General features: G+C 47.7%; 1 protein-coding gene across 42 annotated transcripts in view; it reads left to right on the top strand.

Annotated features, from left to right (window-relative positions):
* Positions 1-21,238, top strand: part of DOCK9 (dedicator of cytokinesis 9) — a 322,918-nt gene that overhangs the window by 262,977 nt on the left and 38,703 nt on the right. For 14 of the 42 annotated variants that reach the window (XM_070048669.2, XM_070048650.2, XM_051850502.3 and 11 more), the window contains 7 exons: positions 970-1,017; positions 3,535-3,671; positions 12,556-12,671; positions 18,020-18,157; positions 18,271-18,453; positions 19,623-19,736; positions 19,846-20,061. In XM_070048669.2, the coding sequence (XP_069904770.2) occupies positions 970-1,017; positions 3,535-3,671; positions 12,556-12,671; positions 18,020-18,157; positions 18,271-18,453; positions 19,623-19,736; positions 19,846-20,061 (952 nt within the window). Of the gene's footprint in view, positions 1-969; positions 1,018-3,534; positions 3,672-3,777; positions 4,239-12,555; positions 12,672-18,019; positions 18,158-18,270; positions 18,454-19,622; positions 19,737-19,845; positions 20,062-21,238 lie in introns of those variants that run through there. The other 28 variants (XM_051850506.3, XM_051850504.3, XM_089303479.1 and 25 more) reach the window with 9 other exon arrangements.

The following is a 21,238-nucleotide window of genomic DNA, read 5'->3' on the forward strand; positions in this document are numbered from 1 at the left end:
CTTTTCAAAGCTTGCTGCACTTTGGAATGACAAGGGAGAGCCTGTGGCCGTGAGCCTCCAGCAGGGGGCTTAGTTCACAGACTTGGTTCAGAGTGACCAGTCCCTCTGCTGAGTTAAAGAAAGGGGTGGTTGTCTTGTGCTAAACTGAGATTCAGTACCAAAGGAGTTCACTACCCGTTATCTTAACCATCTGTTAGGAAATACATAATTTTTTAAAAAAGATTTATTTATTTATTTGAGAGGCAGAGTCAGAGAGAGAGGGAGAGAGAGTGAGGTCTTCTGTCCACTGGCTCACTCCTCAAATGGCTGTAATGCCAGGAGCTAGGCCAGTTGAAGCCAGGATCCAGGAGCCACCTTCAGGTCTCCAATGTGGGTGCAGGGGCCTAGGCACTTGGACCATCTTCCACTGCTCTCCCAGGCCGTAAGTAGGAAGCTGGATTAGAAGAGGAGCAACTGGGACACAAACCAGCACCCATATGGGATGGCAGCACTGCAGGCAGGGGCTTAACCCACTGTGCCAAAGCTCCAGCTTCTGATCTTTTGTTTAAAGTCAGTGTTGTGGATACATTAAGATAATGCTCCATACTTGTCTGTAGAAAATCAGGCCATACAGTTGAATCTCAAGAAAGAATTCTATATAGATTTCAGTGAGGTTGAAAAAACAACTTGGAACCGTGTGTTTGGTCTCAACCCTAATTTCTAATGAACACAGCCTTGGAGTAAATCCTCTAACCCTGAGTCAGTCACAGCCCTGCTGGTCCTGGGCCTCTGGCCTCTGTTCCGTGGTCCCCCGGGCAGCCGCCCACTGCCATGACACGTGACAGGTAATGATCTCTGGGTCTAGAGAGACCTCCAAGAGAATCCCAGAAAACCAGTAGTAAAGCACTAGTGCTCGGCGTGCTTGTTTTCAGTGTATTGAAGACAGTTGTATCTTTAGGTTCTCCTAATAATGTTCCATCTTATCTCCAGAGTCTGCTTGCACCAGTTCCAGTACATGGGGAAACGATACATAGCCAGGTACCGTGGGGTGTTCTAGTTTCGAGATGTTGTGTAACTTTCTGTGTTGCTTGGACTTGACTGCATGGGAAGGGTCGTCTATGATGACTGGCACTTGAGGGTCACGTGAGCAGCTGTGAGGACAGTTGGCAGGCCCTCGGGCTGCCACAGAGTCTGGTTCCATCTTTCGTCTGCATTCCACGTTCCTTCTGTCTTGCCTCGTAGCATGCCTGTCTCTTGGAAGGATTTCCTTTGGTGGCCTGTTGCTACACCTCTGTACTTCCTTCCAGATTCTCCCTGGCACCCTGTGCTGCGTCCCCCCACCCCTTTTCCAGTTCCTCCTCTTGTCTTCTCTTTCCTCAATGGTTTCTCTTCCTATTTCACTTTCACAGGGCATTTTTACCCTTCCCACTCCCCCTGCAAAGATCCTAACTTCTCCTCTAACTACCTCCCTCCTTTCTTGATGAAAGAATGTTGCCAGTCCATCCCAAATGTGGGTGAGCTTCCCAGACACTGTCTAAAATGGCCCTTTTTCTCCCCTTACTCTAACTAATCCATAAGCATCCTGCATTCTTATCTGACCAGAAGCCTTGTTGAACAACCCCACTCCCTTCTCTGTCCTGGGCATATTCTTGTGTTCCAGGAGAGCTAGACACTGCTTCTTTGGGGGGTACTTCCTCACAGCACATCTTGTCTTTCTCACTATCTTCCTCCCACCTGTAGGCCGTTTGGTACGTCTATATTTGGGTTTGTTTTTTTTCTTCCTGCATTGTGTGTCATTTTGTGTTAGCTGTATTCATGGGGTCTTGCTCTAAATATCATATTTTTCTATTGTTGTATTTAACAATTTAATTATAAGTAAATTTACATTTTAAGAAAAGCTTTCAAACTGACTTGTCATTTAGGTTTGTTTCTCTTGTCTGTGATTCTGTTTCACAGAAATGACAGATTAATACTTTCTATTTGAGGATGAAGATATGCTTTGTATTTTAACATTGTTCTGGGAGTGTTTCAGAGATTTTCCGAATTATATCTTACGTTAAGAAATAAAAAATATTTTCTTTTAAAAAGAAGCTAAGTTAGAGAGACTGTTTTGTGCTTTCCTCCTATTAATATTTTCCATTTTTAATTGAGATGTAAGAGCACTTAAAGTTCTCTAATCTTAACGGTTTTATTTTTCATCACAACAGTGATTTGCGTTTGAGTTCTCCAGTACCAAATGCAACTGTATACAAGGTGTCTTTATATTCAAGTCTCACATTCACACTTTGATTTTGCTCCCTGGAGATGGCCGACAGTGTGTTTGGGATAGGAAAGGCTTCGAGAGCTGCGTGCCTTTGTGCAGTAGCTGCCGCCTGCATCATGGGATGGCATTTGGGGAGTTGGTGCCAAGCTTTTGAGCTTTTGAGCTGAAAATGGTGAATGTGGGAAGCTGAAGATTTCTGTACTGACAAAATATTTTAAAATGGGTTTTGTGGAGTGATTGGCTTATTCTCCCTACCCCCCGATAAGGGATATAAATTTAAAAAAAATTTAAGAAAATATTCCAACTTCATAAGCACCCTGTATATATTTGCATGTAAAACTGTGGACTGCCTTAAACATAGACGGGCAGAGGAGGATTCGAGCGGAGATGTTGTTACTTTGCTCCTTGCACTGTGAAAAGATGTGCCCTGCTCTATTCAAAAATTGCCACGGTCTCTTGCTGCATGTGACAAAGATCCTGAACTGTAAATGTGAATGTCGTCAGTGTGTGCCATTCCACGGTGATCCGGTTGTTTGAACACTGTGCCTTCTCATTGTCACTTTGAAATCACCCAGCAGCATGCTGTCGATGATAGTCCATGCATGCCCCTGTCCCCCTACACACAATAACACAACGAGGGGAACCGTTGGCTCCGGGACGGGGGACAGGTGTCACTCCAGCACTGGTCTCATTTCCCATCTGCTCTGGTGATGGTACACAGTAGGAAGTTAGCTGTTTGATTGCTAACCCAGATCACTTTTCTATTTTCTCTACTTGACTGCTGACAAGTTTAACAAAGTGTGTGGCTCTTCTCCTTCCTGCTTGGGTAAGAATAAAGGTGTTAAAAACTGCCTCATATAATCCCTCCCACTGCATGTTTGTTCTGTGTTTCTTCCTATGTGTTTTTTGATTAGAAAAAAAAATATTTTTTTTTTGCTCTTCTGTAATGTGTAATTCAAAGTGGTTTGTGACGTTGTGACAGTTGTCAGAACACTAACCTGTAGCAGCACCTTGAAGTGATGCGCGCCTTCTTAAAAGTGGCGTCTCCAGAGTAACTTCCGAACGTGAACAGTTCTCTGCTTTGGCGTGATTTTTGCTTCTTCATCATCAGGTGCTTTGCTGTGAACACTGTGCGAGCTGCTGCCCATGTGTGTCTCTGGCTGCCCTGCTGGGCTTAGTCAGTACGTGGCCTGTCTACTTGGCGCCATGTCCTGGCTTCACTAACGCTCGCCGTGTCGCTGCGTGTAACACGTCTAACTTTTGCTTCTATCCCCATTTCACTCATGTTGCAGGAACCAGGAGGGGTTGGGACCCATAGTTCATGATCGAAAGTCTCAGACATTGCCTGTTTCCCGTAACAGAACAGGAATGGTGCATGCCAGATTGCAGCAGCTGGGCAGCCTGGATAACTCTCTCACTTTTAACCACAGTAAGTCCCATGACATCCCATCGTAACAGCCAGCATCTCTGTGCCATCTCAGAGGGGCGAGCCCCGGCCACACCGCACCACATCACCAACGCAGTTTTTCTTCCAGCTCAGAAACGTAGGATGAAGAGCTCATGGCACAGTCCCTCTCCTTGGAGGAGAGTCCTTACACGTGGGAATGCCACAACGTGGAACACGGTCAACTGCAGCGAAAGCCTGAAAGTGCTGAACCCCTGCCCCGTGCCCAGCAAACCTGAGCTGGGCCCACAGCCAGACGTGCTCCCGTCTTTTAAAGGCAACGCTGGGGTCTGTGGCTTGTAGCCTGTAGCAGCAATTCCTGAGAATATCTCGATCAGATTCCTCGCGCCCTCCTGATCCTGTGCGTGTAATTGACCGAGTGTCCACATTCTGACATTCCCGCTCTGAACGAGTGTTAACGCGGCTGCGAGAACGTCCAGCCTGTGAATCGACTTGTGAGGGTGTGGAAAAACGTCCAATAACGAAGTGACTTTTTCTGTGTTTTCAGTGTGAGAAAGATATCAAGTGTGCTTGGAATTTCTGTAGACAATGGTAAGATTTAATCAGGTTGAAGTCTGCTTACGAGGCCGCTTCACTTGCAAACCAAGACCTCTGTGTTCATCTCGCCTTCCTAACTTTGGGGCTTTCTAACTTCACAGTAGAAGTTCTGCCAAAACAGGGAGCATATTTTTAATTTACTTTGATCAGTCACCAGAGGGGACATGGTGACGTGTGCTGTTTCTAGAAACTTACTTGTTCCATCCTGCCAAGGGTTTCTCAAAGAAGAAAACCTAATAGATATGAGCTGTACAGCACGTGACAAAGTCCATGATCATTTATAACAGTCCCATTTCTCGTGGCGTTCATCTGGTAGTTGTTCCATCTCCTCTCCCAGCATGACGTGGCTAATGTTTTATCCAGACAATTGTTTGTTCTCATTCCAAGAACTGTCGCTAACGCATAGTTATTAATATCTTCCATCATGGCTAATCATAGGAACTCCATTCACTGTGATTTCCACACCTCCTCCTTGATACTGGCTAAGAGTAAAGACAGCATTTCCACTGTCTCATATAGATTATGGTTCAAAGGACGATAGCTGAGGAATCAAAACACAGCAGCTTCCCGTTCTCCCAGTCCAACGAGGTTAAATGTAATGGGGAGAGCCTTTCTTTATAAGATTCTAGGCTTCATTTAAACCAATATGATGTCAGTATGCCACACACTCAATTGGTAACCTTAAAATGCTGGTTCTTAGGTCTATACTTAGCTACAGAATGTACATTTTTGTAACATATTGAAGGCTCCAGTACTTGGGTTATCCCATGTCTTTTCTGTTGGAGCTTTTTCTGGCTCTGCAGACAAGAAACAAACACAAAGAGGGTTTTGTTATTTTTAGTTTTCATTTCCTGTTTAGCAAAAGAAATTCTGTCCCCAGTGATATGCTGGAGCTGCTGGACTCACTTTGCCCAGAGAATTTATCGAACTCATTGTCAGTTGAAAAAAATGCTTAACCTTTGAAGCATAAGCAGACCACAGCCCCACCTTCCAAGATAATCATGTAGGAAACACAGAAAAGAAAAGTGAAGGACACATGGAGAAATAAATCATCTTAGTGCACTCCCATATGCACAGCTCCTCCCACTACAGATGGAGTGGGAGGCGTGGCGTGAGCCGAGGAGGACAGCGGGCCACGGACTGCTGCCAGAGCCTTGTTGCTAGCGTGGTGGATTCCCGTGTTCTCTTCCTGCTGCCCACAGCGAGCCCTGTCCTCCCCACCTCCCTCTCGCAGTTCTCAGTGGCGCACTGTCCTAGCCACATGTCTGCCTTGCCAGCAGACTGTGTTGCTGATTCTCTCAGCCTCTGCCGGTCCTGCTCATCCCAAGTGGGCTCCCATGTCTCTTAAGTCATTGCATCAGCTCCTAGCACTCAACCTTCATTTCCATCTCTGATTCTGATTGTGTGTGTGGGTGGCTTCAGCCATTCCCCTGGCCAACTCTTTGAGCTTCCAGTTTGTAAACTCAGACAAAAAAAAAAAAAAAAAAAAAAACACACACACACACAAATTGAAGGGCGTGTAGACTGTAAACACGTGTGAACGTGTATATAAATATAGACTTGTTAGTTTACACTAACAAGTGATATTTTATGGGAGCTGTGTGACCACATATATCTCTCCTAAAAGTCGTGTTTAACAGTGAATGCAATACCTTCTGTTGGGCCAACCAATATGACATTGATCAAATATGTGACATCTTCCCAGGCATATCCCAGAGTCTAAGATGAATTCATCTCTGAAAAGAGTAAAAATAGGGGCAAGAGTCTCTGTACATGTGCATTTGCCACTTCTCAGCCTAGCACAGGCCTTGTCAGACCCCTGTGTGGCCAGCAGGGGGCAGAAGAGGTCCATGCCTAAACCTAGACCCTTGTTTGCCCCCTGTAGTGCACCCCCCCCCCCCGCTCCCCGGGCTGTCCCCAGCACTCTTCAGTGGTAGGGCTTGGGAACAAACACTGTGTAGGTGGTACATGTAAATTCCAGGAGGGACAGGTGAAGTCTTTGTTCTTTATTGTGATAGGATAGCATGAACATGGTAAATCCTACTGTAACTAAACAGTCTTAGTGCCGAAAAACACTTTTTTTTTTTAATTTTTATTTTATTTTTTTTTTGACAGGCAGAGTGGACAGTGAGAGAGAGAGAGACAGAGAGAAAGGTCTTCCTTTGCCGTTGGTTCACCCTCCAATGGCCGCCGCGGCTGGCGCGCTGCGGCCGGCGCACTGCGCTGATCCGATGGCAGGAGCCAAGAGCCAGGTGCTTCTCCTGGTCTCCCATGGGGTGCAGGGCCCAAGCACTTGGGCCATCCTCCACTGCACTCCCGGGCCACAGCAGAGAGCTGGCCTGGAAGAGGGGCAACCGGGACAGAATCCGGCGCCCCAACCGGGACTAGAACCCGGTGTGCCAGCGCCGCTAGGCGGAGGATTAGCCTAGTGAGCCACGGCGCCGGCCGAAAAACACTTTTGAAGGACAGAGTTGTCTGGGTCGTTGCTCAGTTTTCCCTGAAGTAAATCATTGGCACCTTTAAATATTGGCCTGTTTGGCATAGCTGTCACTAATTGTGTAACTGTAGAAGAGATTTGTGTGAAACGGCAGAACCGAGAGTGATAGCCACAATCATTAAATAAAACACAGCAGGCAGGGAATATTGAGTGATCGCTTACATTTAACATACATAATCCACATTATGAGGAGAAAACTCAGTGATGTGTGCTTGCATCTCAGTAATACAATTTCCAAAAAGCAAAGAATGAAGTAACACTTCATATTTGCTTTGATGTCATTTGTTGTTCTAGGAATATGTTAAATTTATTTGCTTGTAATTCATATTTACCAAAGGTATGACGGGGAGAAAAGCTTGCAGAGGGATAGGGAGTTGTATAAAATACTGTATTCCTTACAATTCTGTGTAGCATCAATTTAAGATCGTTGGCTAAAGTGACAGAGCATTCAACTTCAGGTCAGTGTGGGCACGCGGTTTCTAAGGGAACTGCCCCCATGTGGCGCGTGCAGGCTGCACGTGACACTGGGGTGAGCACTCGCACCTGGAGGTGTGATAGCAGAGACGTCTGAGTTCCTGCGGGGTACAAGTCCTGGGCCCTTAAGCAGCCTGCGAGGACTTGGACAAAATTACTTGTGAGGCCCCGTTTAACTCTGAAATTTTTTAGAATCTGTGAAATACAAGTAAGAGGATGAGTATGGGTCATAGTTAAATTCCTTTACATAATGTTTAATGTGAAAAAATACAGCAAATGCATGCTTAGACATAGATAATTTATCTTTAAAATTGGGTAAAATATGCTTATTTGCTTTATATATATATTTAAGATGGCAAATAAGTTATTTACTTATAAACCCACATTTTCTTGATTCTGAGATATATTTACTTGATTTTAGGACATTTTTGCATATTTTCTGGCATTTCTGAGATTGGAGATTCTCTTACATATTATGTTTAACATAGTAGTCTATCTGGTTGGTATTCTTGTAATTGATGGAGTCTCAGAATCGAGAATGTCTGGTGCAATGCCCACATAAAGCCCTTCATTGTTTTTTTTTTAAAGATTTATTTATCTGTTTGATAAACAGATTTATTTATCTGTTTTATTTATCTATTTGAGTTACAGAGAGAGAGAAGGAGAGGCAGAGAGAGAGAGGTCTTCCATCCGCTGGTTCACTCCCCAGATGGCCGCAATGGCCAGAGCTGCATTGATCCAAATCCAGGATCCAGGAGCTTCTTCCTGGTCTCGCACGTGGATGCAGAGGTCCTTGGGCCATCTTCTACTGCTTTCCCAGGCCATAATAGAGAGCTGGATTGGAAGTGGAGCAGCAAGGACTCGAACCAGTGCCCACATGGGATGCCAGCACTGTAGGTGGTGGCTTTACCCACTGTGCCACAGTGCTGGCCCCAAAGCCATTCATTTTAATGTCCTTGAAGATGACACGTATAAACCAAGTGTTTCCACAGTTAGAGAGGTCTGTCTCTCATGCTGGGTACCATTTTCGACACTGTAGCATTCCACAGGGAGGGGAGAGCCGTGTGACTCTATACCCCAGTGTTAACACGTGTGTTCACAGAGAGGGGAGAGCCGTGTGACTGCATACCCCAGAGTGTTACACGTGTGCCCACAGAGAGGGGAGAGCCGGTGACTCCATACCCCAGAGTGTTACACGCCGTGTCCTCAAAGCCCTCTGAACACCTTTGCTTCCTTCGTGTGTGAACCGGGGGTCAGATAGCAAAGTGCATGGTTTTTGCCCTGGGGTATTCCTTGTCCTACTCTGCCCCCTGCCCATCCTCAACAGTAAAATGGATGGAAATGATCAGTGGGCCACACGGAAGGTGATCAGATGGACGTTTTGCCTGACTGTTTGCTCTTAGGGAAGCGGTGCACCAGGGTGAACCATCTGGAGACCAGGTCTCCTACATGGGGCGCATTCTCTCAGGGAGAAGGCTCCTTGCCGTTCAGTATTTATATTTTCCCAGGAAACTTTGTATTTCTTTGGATTGATAGTGTGGGCCATAGGAAAGAAGCAAAAATGCAACCAGTAGGTTTGGTTTCATAGCAGTTGGAGGGCAGCTGTCAAAATGGAAGCCCCTCGTATGGGAATGTGCACCTCACTTGTTCTTCTACCTGGTTCCTCTGACCTTCCAAAAAGATGTGTGGCCGTGACCCGGCTTCAGTCCTGCTCACCACATCTCCACGGATGCCGTGGTGGGGGCATTACAGATGTAGTAAGCGGTGTTCAGTTGGACTACTCGGCTAACCTGAACTTATTAGGTTAATTAACCTTATAAGGTTAATTAAATGTATGCATAGCAGATGAAAGAAAACTCAGTGAATCTCATCTGTGGTCCCTGAGTTTTTAACAGATTTGGGGGTTTTGGAATAAGTTTTTTTGTCAGTGTGACAGTAGATTGAAAATTGTATCACCTTGAACAGTGAGTGCATCCTAAGGCCTCTTGGCAACCAATAGCGTGCATTCCAGAAGCCCTGGAAGCTGCTCCCAGCTCTCAATAGTGCCGGGGCTCTGGGAGGCAGTTCAAAGCACCACTGCCCCCTGGCGGACATCAGGATGGTTTATACCACACTCCTTCAGGGTCAGAAACTGCTTAACCTGATTTCACAGTTACTGACCCTGAGTTTAAGACTGTTCTTGGCTCTTGAGATGCCCTTCTTGGGTTTACCAGCTCAGCCGCATTTTCCTGTAACCGGTGAACGGGATTGCAGCCCTCCGGTGTGCTCAGCTCTGCTCCAGTGCTGAGACACAAAGTCTCAGCCTTACGGTGCCTCTCTGTGCTGCCGTTTATTTTTAGAGATTTTTAAAAAATAAGACTAGCTCAGGAATCCTGCAGATTTTTGACGTGAAGTAGTTTAGGAGAAGCAAGAAGAATAGTTTCTTTTAGAATCGTAAATGACACAGACAAAGGCAGAGAGATTTTTATATGAATCCTCCTTTTATCATGAAGATTAGAGAGGTGCTGTAGTGGCTTAGGGGTCGTGTAATAATTTAGAGAATTTTTGCTTTATGGCATTTCTATACCTGCATGCATAATTATAGAATAACTTAATTAGCATAACCCATTGATAATTATATATATATTAAAGATTTATTTATTTGAAAGGCAGAGTTACAGAGAGCAAGGGAGACAGACACAGAGACATCTTCCATCTGCTATTTCACTCCCCAGATGGCTGCAACAGCCAGGGCTGTGGGCAAGACTAAAACCAGGAGCCCAAATTCCATCCAGGTCTCTCATGGGTGTCAGGGGTCCAAGTACTTGGGCCATCTTCTGCTGCCTTCCCAGGGGCACTAGCAGGGAGCTGGATTAGAAGTGGAGAGCTCAGGTCTCTAACCAGCACTCAGATAGGATCCTTGTAAAAGCATGTGGCCAGATTCTGTTCCTAGAACGGTTCCAGGCTTTCAGCCAGGAGAGAGTGAATTCTGTGGGGATTCGTCACTGTGCAAGCCACCTCAGGTATAGTGATCACCGGGGCACATGGAACTAATGAGTTTTCTAGAAAGAGAAAGGGGCAGTTCTGTTCAGAGAAAGAAATTAAAAGTCATCGCTAAAGCCAATTTCTTGTTAAAACGTAACGCACACTAAACCTATTTGGAGTTCATGGCAGCCTCAGTAAAGGGTCCTTTGACTTCTGTGAAATGTTGGTTGGTCTAATAACAGGTGTTGAATCTTTTATTCCTTCTTCCTTGTTTGTGATCACTATAACAGGAATCATCAATCTGTTTTCCTCTTTCATTGCCTCCACATCTTACCAAGCAAACCTCCCCAAATGAAACAATGCTTTGCCTCACATAAAGGCAGTGCCCCCAACTCTCCCTCTGTCCTTTCTCTGGGAAACTTCTTACCCAAAAAGCAAACAAACAAAAATAGAACCAGCATGGTGCCAAATGTCTTGTACATCCTCACCAAAGAGAGACACAGTGAAAGTAATGGGACCTCACAGACACAAAACATCAGACTCACCTTTTTAAAAGCAAGGCAAAGCTTGATAAAAAGCACATAACAGGGTTTTACTGTATTTTGAAAAGCACACCTGTAGCTCTAAAAATCTCTCTTGTAGCCTTCTGAAGCCATTCTGTAATTGTGTCACTTACAGAAGTCAGAGTGGCTTCATGCCAGTTACTCTTTACTACAGCACAAGGACCCGGATAAGGAATTTGAAGCGTAGCTTCTGCTATTCCCCAGTACTGGTCTCGGAAACCCATAGGTCCTGTGTACTTCATTTTCCTGATTCGTATACAAAACGTCTCCCTCTCTGGAGCATTAAGAAAACGCTTATTCCCCGAGGAGTAAGTGTTGGATCATTTGTGCTCCTTGGAGAAAGACCTTCGTGGAGTTTTACTCCGTCACCCTCCTCCCGCGTCGTCTGGACCGGCACTGTAACACCTTTGCATCCCTGTGCCTACTTCTGCTGCTGCCATTCATTTCATAACCTACTCTCTCAAATTGCGTGTCTACCGCATTTATATCAGCACTAAAGTGATTTTGCAGTCACATGTAGAAGACTTCAGTTTGTATCTGCATTATGTGTGATGAAGCTAAATTTACATGACAGATCCTTCAAGGCCTTTTCTCTTCTCCAACACTTCTCTCAGACATACTGGCTTTTGTGCTTTTTAATTCAAGCAAAGAGAATACGAGCAGCACAGTCAACTCTTGAGTATCTCCCCTGGTCACAGACGGCAGTACAGATCTTGATGTATTGATGGACTACTTTAGCACTTCCTGTACCAGGCACTCGGCTTCCCAAACACTGCTGAGTTTAATCCTCACCGCAGCCCTCTGGGGTGGACACCGTTACTGTCCCCGTTCCACAGATGAGGAAGCAGGGGTAGGAAGAGGCCAAGTAACTTGCTGAGGTTACACAGCTAGTGAGTGGCAGAACTGGGTTCACGCCTATTTTTTTTTTCTTTTAAGATTTATTTATTTGAAAGAGTTATAGAAAGCAAGAGAGAGAGAAGAGAGGAGAAACAGAGATGAGAGGGAGAGAGAGATCTTCCATCACTAGTTCAGTCCCCAGATGGTACACCGGCCAGTGATGCGCCAATCCAAAGCCAGAGCCGGGAGCTTCATCCCACATGGGTGACAAGCACTAGGGCCATCTTCTGCTTTTCCCAAGCCATTAGAAGGGAGCTGGATGAGAAGTAGGGCAGCTGGGACCTGGATCGGCACCCACATGGGATGCTGGTGTCTCAGATGGTGGCTTTACTGGCCGCGCCACAGCGCCGGCCCCTGATAGCCATTACACCTGATCTTAGCCAGAAGGCTGAGAAGCGATGTACCCATTTTCTTAGCCCCAGAGCTGTGTTGCTGCATCTGCGTGTATGCAAAGCCCCTGAAATCTCCGCATTGCCACCGTTGTCACAGCTTAGTCAAGTAGCTAAGTGCACGGTGCCTGTCTTAGTGCAAGTCCTGGCTCCACGGTGTACCACCTGTGTGACTTTAGGCAAAACGCGGAGTCTTTCTGTGCCTTCGCCTCCTCACCTGTGAAAGGGGCCCAGTGACACACGTCCCGCACAGGGCTGCTGGGATTAAGAGGAGCCGCTGGCAGAGGGTTCCCGCCGCGGGCGAGCGCACCGCGCGCCTTCCTGTTGTGCTCATCCTTGCGGAGTTGGAGAACAGTTCTCCCTGGCTGGGAACATTAACACCCCTCTTCCCACACAGAACACAAACAGGGAGACGGGGCCCCGAAGTGGGCCTTCTGTGCATACTCAAAAGTTGACTGTGGCTCTCCTGTGCCGCCGGCCTCGCTGTCTGGACCGTGGCCGCTAACCCCATGTTGTGACTCACGCAGGCTACGGCCACTCGGACGCGGACGTCCTCCACCAGTCCCTGCTTGAAGCCAACATCGCCACTGAGGTTTGCCTCACGGCTCTGGACACGCTCTCCCTGTTCACGCTGGCGTTCAAGGTGAGTATCAAGCAGCACTCGTGCTGAGTTTCACCCACTCGCTCCTGGTGTTCTGCACCGACTGTTGCTGCTGCCGTAAGAAAGCCATTCACTTTTAAATTCCTTCAGTGGTGCCGTTCCGCAGTACATGGCTTGCACTCCGTGCAGTAAAGCCAGACTGGTCAGTGTGCACAGGGGGGTGGGAGCAGTCCCTGCAGGCTCGAGGCTGGGGGAGAGCATCCCCCAGGGGACAGCAGGGTTTGCTCCCCGCTGGGGGATGATCAGTGCAGGAGCCTAGTCAGACGTGCCTGCCGGGAGTAGCTGTAAGCATAGTCCAACGGGATACCAAATTAAAATCAGGTATTTATGGAGAGAGGAGCAGGAGACACAAACACACTCCTCTCTGCAGTGTTTTCTCTGTTACTGAGTGGAAGCATTTCCGAATCAGACGAGGGAAGGCAGGTTTTCTGCTCTTGTTTTGCATTTTAGCGAGTGATACGCACGCAGGTGACGCTGGACTGGTGAGCCACTCTCGGGTGTTCAGGAACCTGACACTTGCCCTTCTGCTGAGTGATCGCTCCCATTTCTGGCATGGAGGGGCAAACTGACGTGCTGCCAGTGGACTTGGAGTGTTGAGACAGCGTGTTATTGCCAGGGGCAATTGGAACGTGCCCCTAAAGCCTCCCTTAGCCTACTTACCTCTGCTATCCTGAGCAACACTTCTTTCTCAAGGAGAGCGAAGTAGTCACCGTGCTATCAGTGTCGCTTTACTAGAATACAGCTGTGTGTCCCTGGCAGCAGCGCCCTGCACCTCCTGTCACTAGGAAGGAACCCGGGTGAGGGCGGGGACCAACGACCCCTCCTAGCATGAGTCGGAGGCGGCAGCGTCGTCTTCCGGGAGCCTCCCCGGAGCGGCTTTCACGGCAGCCACAGCCTCCGGAAACTGGCAGAAATGGAGGTTGTCAGGTCCTAGCCCAGGCCTGCCGCATCCCAAGCTGATCTGAGACCCCAACACCACGACTTGGAAGCTAGGAGTCTACTAGAGCTATGGAAGAGGTCGGAAAGCCTCTGTCTGCCTGCTTGCTTTAGTTGTAGTTAGAAATCCCCGTGTGAACCGGCAGGGGAGGTTTTCTGTATGCATGTTTGGTCACGCACACCTGTGTCAGTGCCAGACACAAACAAATGCTTAAGCTTAGAGCAACAGTAGAGCTCTCTCCTCCGCGCTCTGCTGGGGTCCTGCTATGTGGATAAGTGGGAAATTCTGGAGGGGAGGGGCTGGGGCGTGTCCCACGCAGCACGGGTGCGGCCCCTGTCAAAGGAGCGTGTGTCCACTGAACAGCCACAGGGCTCGTCCAGCCCCGTCTAAGTTTCTTACTCAGTATTAAAGCAGGGCACTTGTCAGGGTTCCCGGATCTCCAGACACTCAGTTACCAGGTAGGTTCTGACACCCGAGAAACAGCAACCTATGGTTCTGATGAGAAGCTGTGATATTTCTGGACTGGAAGTCTCCAGACCTAAGGTTTCTTATCTTACTATTTGAAACATAAGATGGACCTCACAGGACTGTTGCGAATTTTGAGTGGGGTGAGCCTCGAAGGGCCGTCTGCATTGCTGGTCTGTCCAGGCTCAGTGCCCTCAGAGTGGCGGGGGAGCTCCCGTGGACTGAAGCCCACCCACAGCCTGTGTTTCAGCCCTGGGCTGGATCTGCTTGGTCCCTCTCAGTCCTGACTGCCTTACCTACCATGTGCAGCCCGGCCTCCTGCCTGAAGTGAAGGTATGCGTGGACTGGGATGACGTATCCAGAAACAGCTGCCCTGGGTCTATACCACAGCAGGGACCCAAATGTGGCAAAGGGTCCGATCCCCGAGACCCCAGGGAAGAGCTAGCTGATCTCTGTCAAAGCTGGTAGCCATGTGTGCAAAGCTGACATACAGCGCTCAGCACCCCCAAGACGTGGAGAGCTGGGCAGGCGGAAGGTGCTGTGGCCTGACCGAATGTCAGGGTAGATGGCACTGCGGGCTCTCCTGGCTCAGAGGCCCCTGGCGCAGCCACTGCTGGGGCACCATGGGGGCATGGGGCGTATCAGAAAGAGTGTAGCGAAGAGTTAGCTGTAACATCCGAGTGTCTGCCACGGATGGAGCACGCTGACTACTGACATGTCGTAATTGGCCTCCCGTAATAAGTTGCCAAAGACAATCAGTTTCTTAGTGAGAGGGAAGTTTGGCAAGATCTACACCCTACACCCTATTGAAGCCTGAATATTATTCTTGTGTTAGATCTCCTGTTTCCTGAGAACTTCCGTGCCTCAGGCTGTAATGTTCACAGCAGGCCCCCCCCCCCCCCCGTAGGGCTTATGCCCCACTTTACAGATGAGCAAACTGAGGCTGAGATGGATTAGGAAATTTGCCCAAGATCACTACTACAATTGGCCTATCCAAAGGCCTTATTCTCTACTGGGTAAGGGTACGTGTGTGTGTGTGTGTGTGCACACATGGGCACAAGAGAGATGAGACAATCTCAAGTTATCTGGATGAGCTCACCTAGATTAGATCTAGATAGAGCTAACAGATAGCAATCTAGTTAGATTGCTCCTCTAACTATTTTTATATTTGTAATGTGTTCACAAATTTGATCTGAAAATATTTTCTTTTTTTTTTTTTTTTTTTTTTTTTGACAGGCAGAGTGGACAGTGAGAGAGAGAGACAGAGAGAAAGGTCTTCCTTTGCCGTTGGTTCACCCTCCAATGGCCGCCGCGGCCGGCGCGCTGCAGCCGGCGCACTGCAGCCGGCGCACTGCGCCCATCTGATGGCAGGAGCCAGGAGCCAGGTGCTTTTCCTGGTCTCCCGTGGGGTGCAGGGCCCAAGCACCTGGGCCATCCTCCACTGCACTCCCTGGCCACAGCAGAGAGCTGGCCTGGAAGAGGGGCAACCGGGACAGAATCCGGTGCCCCAACCGGGACTAGAACCCGGTGTGCCGGCGCCGCTAGGCGGAGGATTAGCCTAGTGAGCCGCGGCGCCGGCCGAAAATATTTTCTAATAGCAATGCTGTTAAACAGCAGTTACACAGCAGTGCTGTTGAGTGTTTCTTTGTGATTTGAACTGTACCATGAGAACTAACACATAATCATAAGAGCAGTGGGAACTAAAAGGATGAGGCACATCTGGGTACTTGGGGTCTTCCTCCGTGGCTTGCCATCTGATTTGCACAGCTGTGAGCCTGGTCTGCAAAGTCACAGGAGGTTTAGGTCATCGCGGTGACTGGCACATCTGCCACTAAAACAGCGCCTCTCCAGCCTGAATTCTTCAAAGCTGTGTTTAGATCGATGTCTACAATAGAGATGAACGCCTTATGCCTTGGAAATACTTGACTGTCTCCGATATCTTTGTCCAGATGTCTCATTTGGCACCCAGGATTGCAGTTTGTTTTCCTCTGTTCTGGTATCTTTAGAAGTTACTGGTCTCGAGCATTCATGCCCCAGAATACCTGTTTCTTGGGCTCAGCACTGTGAGAGACTGCATTACAACAGTGAAACCCGAATCCATGACAGATAGCCCCTGGAGAATTAGACTTCGCCTTCAGTATTCTAATTTCTCATTCAGTTTCCTGAATGAAACGTTCCTATCCTCCGTGAGACACTGTAGGGATAAAATGGTAGAAATTAAATACACTAATACTTTCTCTGTGATTATTTCTGAGTGGACAAGTGAAAGGTGATTTTTGTTTGGCTCAACAGAGAAACTCAGAAAGAGGGAAGAAAACCAGTTGGAAAATAAAGGAAGGTAGCTGGTACACAGCTCCCCCTGTATGTGAGGGACTATTTGCATCTCGTGTAAACAAGTTTTAGCTCCATTTTGCAAGCAGGCTTTGAGATCACACCCAAGAGTACTAAGTCCTGAAAATGAAAAGGGAAAATCTTGACCCCAGAGAGGGAAAGAAGGAGACATTTAACTCAAGAACGTGGAGACAGAGGTCAGTTCAGACAGCAGGACTGGGGACCTTGGCGATTTAGGTAGGAACTGCCTCTCCTGAGTAGCTCCAGCAAGGAGTGCTGAGGGGTGAAAGGTCAATTCCAGATTCTCCCGAGCCTTAGACCTGCGTCATTAGCGAAGCAAATGCGTTGTGAAAAGCAAGGCTTTCAGACTGGAGAAAAATGGTGCTCACAGACAACGAAACTTGTAAGCAGTTCCCCAAACGTGGTCTTTTTCTTAGTGAACAGCTGCTCATGGTTAAGAAGGACACCATGTTCATTTACCTCGTGACATTTCTTGCTCATTAGATTGCTCCTCTTTCACACGATGGTATTCAGTGTGGTACCCGTGTATGTCATGATACAGAGGTCACTGAATTCCAGGTATTCTGCCAGCTGTGTTACATCTGCGCTCACTGGACCTCATTCCTTGAGTCAAAATTCCCCTCGCAGTAAGATGCGGTAAATTCGCTCCGAAACTATGCTTCCAACCACGATTTCCTGCCTCAAGATTATTTGGCCATAAGTTGTCTCTGTTCAAGGACTCTGTGGTTCCATGCACGTCTGGACAGGAAGGTCCAGGTGGGCTTCTTGCTAGGCTCTGTTGGCTACGTTTCTTCCTGGGTGTACTTCTGTTTGCTGTGTGTTCTTGGCAGCTGAAGAGTTTTAGCTGGCTGGGCTTCCAGAGTGCTTAACTGGCGTGAATTCTGTGCTTAACTGAGGAAATGTAACAGGATGACTGGAAGCATTTCATTACAGTCCTTTGGTTTGTTTAAATGAAATGCATGAAATGTTAAATCCTACTGGCTATCGTTGCCGAGCTGAGCGAGGCGTTTTACACTTAACCTCGATTCTTCACAGTAGCTGTGCAAGGTCAGTTTCACGGACGAGAATGCCAAGATCCAGTTCACCTGTGCAGCGCCTGACCGTACCCAGCTGGGTACTCAGAGCTTAGTGTCGAGTGCCTGAGAAGGCAGGCTGAAGGGACCCCTCACTACCCCCTTAGAGGACCTTTTTCACATACCTTTCTTTTTTTCCCCTGCACATCAACTAATGCCTGTAGTGACATTTCTCTGTGGGAACTGAGATGTCACAAACATCACCCTTGTACCAGTTGCTAGTGTCAAGTCAAAATAAGCAAAAGAATAGAAGCCCAATTGGTACCGAGCAAATAGTGGCCCTTCAAACTATTACGGTTTGCTGGGACGTTTATTCCCAAAGCGTAAGTTGATTTGTCTTGGAAGAGAATTCCGTCCTTCGTGAGGGGACTCAAGGCAGAGTTTGTTAAAATTTGAAGTTGTCCTTAATGCTTGGAAAATGAAATCCTTTATCTGGAAAATTGTCTGAAGCCTGGATGTATGTGGCCTGTCTCACTAATGGGGCTGTCCATGTGTGTTTTAAGAACCAGCTCTTGGCTGACCACGGCCATAATCCTCTCATGAAAAAAGTGTTCGACGTCTACCTGTGTTTTCTTCAAAAGCATCAGTCTGAAACAGCTTTGAAAAACGTCTTCACTGCCTTACGGTCGCTGATCTATAAGGTAAGCTGCTTCCCCGGTGAGGTCGGAGCGCTGACCGTCGGCCCCCGGGGGTTAGGGCACGCCGCTGAGCACTGACCCTGCTGCGCTCGTCTGCCGCCTCCTGCTCTTTCTAGTTCCCCTCGACGTTCTATGAAGGGCGGGCGGACATGTGCGCCGCGCTGTGCTATGAGATTCTCAAGTGCTGCAACTCCAAGCTGAGCTCCATCCGAACCGAGGCTTCCCAGCTGCTCTACTTCCTGATGAGGAACAACTTCGACTACACTGGAAAGAAGTCCTTTGTCCGGACACACCTGCAGGTGCGTGTGGGCCGGCCTTCCAATACGGACTTGCCCTGGGGAATCCCACTTCTGCGGGGAAAGCTGGCTGTCCCATTCACCTGCTTCCTCATAAGTACTGCAGCACCTGACCCTGGGGTGAACGTCAGGAGGTCCTGCCTAGCTGGCTTGGTTGATTTCATGCACTGTTGTGAATTGACACTTCAGTATTGATTCAGTATCGGACTAACTGAAATGTTATTTTATCAAGAAGGAGTAGAACTGATGCTTACTAGTAAACATCTTGTGTAAGAGACAGAAACCCCACAGTGGTTCTTCTCTTTCTTCTGACTGTGTGGGAAGAGGAAGAGTGTGAATCACATGAGGCCCAGGGAGGCTCCCAGGGGACGTGGGGGATGACTAGGAGCTAGCAATTGCAGAATGGTGAGCTTGTCACAGGCGTGTGGCCAGGGGAACAGCTGTCATGGGAACTGGAGGTGTTCCGTAGTGTGGAGTTTAGAGTATAGATGACAAGTTGAGAGGGAACATCTTTGTGCATTTGGAGGAATCCTCTGGGCCCCCAAGTTGAGAAATGAGTCGGGGAGTATAGGTCTCACCTAGAGAGACAGTTGTCAAATCTGGGACAGAAAGGACAGTGTCCTGGACCAGCGATGATAAGGTTAGTAGGAAGAGGAGAGAGAGTTGACAGTACTTGGGGACTGACTGTACCTGAGTGTGGTTAAGGAAGAGGAGAAGGCACGAGTGTTTTAGCCCAAGCGACTCAAGGTGGTGCTATTCATAGACCCAAAGAAGATTTCCTCGTTGCATAGTTAACATGTACACCTTCTAATAAAAATGGGACTGTTGAGTATTTAATTGATACAAGACCAGGTATAGTCAGGTCTGTCTTTGGAGACAGTGTTAGGTGATATCTCTAGATGATAAGGATTATGTATTTCTCATTCTTCTGTACTCTACTGACAAGCATTTTGCTTGGCAGAAATGAACTTCTTAAGTTTATCAAAAATCACCTTCCGGAATAGCTCCTGAAAGGGAAAAATATGCTCAGATACCACTCCTGCACTGGAGTGATCCCTGTGCAGATCTTCCCTCCTTTGCCCAGTCCTCCTGCCCAAACTAACCCAACACAGCAGCTGAGCCTCAGCAGGTGTTGCAGGTGGGTTGACTTGCTCCTGCTTGTGTGTGCCCAGGTCATTATTTCTGTCAGCCAGCTGATAGCAGACGTCGTAGGCATTGGAGGAACCCGGTTCCAGCAGTCCTTGTCCATCATCAACAACTGTGCCAATAGTGACCGGCTCATCAAGGTGGGTGGCCCCTTTTAATCTTCGCCCCCAGCACTCTGCCTCATCGCGTGAGCACAGGCAGAAGGCAGGTGAAAGCCACGCGCCCTTCCTTCTCCCACCCTCGTTTCAGCACACCAGCTTCTCCTCAGACGTGAAGGACTTGACCAAGAGGATACGCACGGTCCTGATGGCCACGGCCCAGATGAAGGAGCACGAGAATGACCCGGAGATGCTGGTGGACCTGCAGTACAGCCTGGCCAAGTCCTACGCAAGCACCCCTGAGCTCAGGAAGACGTGGCTCGACAGCATGGCCAGGATCCATGTCAAAAACGGGGATCTCTCCGAGGTAGCTCTGCCAGCCCCTTTTCCAGGTTTTTGAGAAAACCAGTTATGCTCCATTCACGGAAAATAACCAGTTTTGAGAATTGTCCCACGAGTCAAAAGATACCAATTAATAGTTCACAATTATGTGGTATAGACAGTTGAAAGAACTGCAAGAGAAGAGCTGGTAGGCTCCAAACATAAAGGAAAGATAAGAAAATGGAAATGCTGATTGTATGATTTGATCATTTTATATACATGCATTAAAATGTTGCGCCACACCCCATAAAAGTGCACTGCTATTCCATGTTAATCCACAGATGTTTTTAATTGAAAAACAAGGATGGGCATTTGGCATAGTGGTTAGGACACTGCTTGGAACGCCCACATCCCATATCTGAGTACCTGGTTTTGAGTCCCGTGTCTGTTCCTTATTCCAGCTTCTTGATAATGCAAATTGGGAGACAAATGTGATGGCTGTTTTGTTTCCTGCCACCCATGTGGGAGTTGTGGATTGAGTTCCCAGCTCTTGGCTTCAGCCCGGCCCAGCCCTGGCCATTGCAGGCATTTGGGGAGTGACCCAGCAGATGTGAGCTCTGAGTCTGTCTGTCAGTCTGTCTCTCTGCCTTTCAAATAATTAGAATAATACATTATTAAAATAATAATAACATTAAAAAATGAACTCAAACCAGATGTCTTAGGTAACAACTAGGCTGCTTACTCAACTGTTTTAGAGCTATGAGGCAGTGAGTGGAAGGAAAGACAAAACAGCAAACTCTGCAACACCTTAAACAGTGTTGGGCTCAGAAGGTGCCTTCATAGTTATCCGAACATTTTCATAATTTAAATCGGATTATAAAGGATATTTCTATCACAAAGGAGCATTGTTTGAAAGTTCCTAAGATTATACATCCTGAAATAATTGCCTACCAATTAAAGTGTAAATTGTTTCTGCATCAACATTCCTATTTAAAAAATTCAGCTATTTAGGAGAAAATTAATTTTTCCTGCTGTTGATGTGATTATAAGGCAGCACTGTCTCCTTGTTTGAGAGTGTCCCTTTGCTTTAGTGGGTGTTCCCTTCTGTGCAGAGCTGACAGGGTGGCTGGGAGATGGACGTGTGGGCTGCAGACAGGCTGTGAATCCAGGACCCAACATTGGCTCTATTCTGTGACCCTGAGCCCGTTTTCAACCCCTCTGTG

This window comes from Oryctolagus cuniculus, chromosome 9, assembly GCF_051225735.1.
Source record: "Oryctolagus cuniculus isolate XC-2025 breed Fujian yellow rabbit chromosome 9, ASM5122573v1, whole genome shotgun sequence".
Lineage (NCBI taxonomy): Eukaryota > Metazoa > Chordata > Mammalia > Lagomorpha > Leporidae > Oryctolagus > Oryctolagus cuniculus.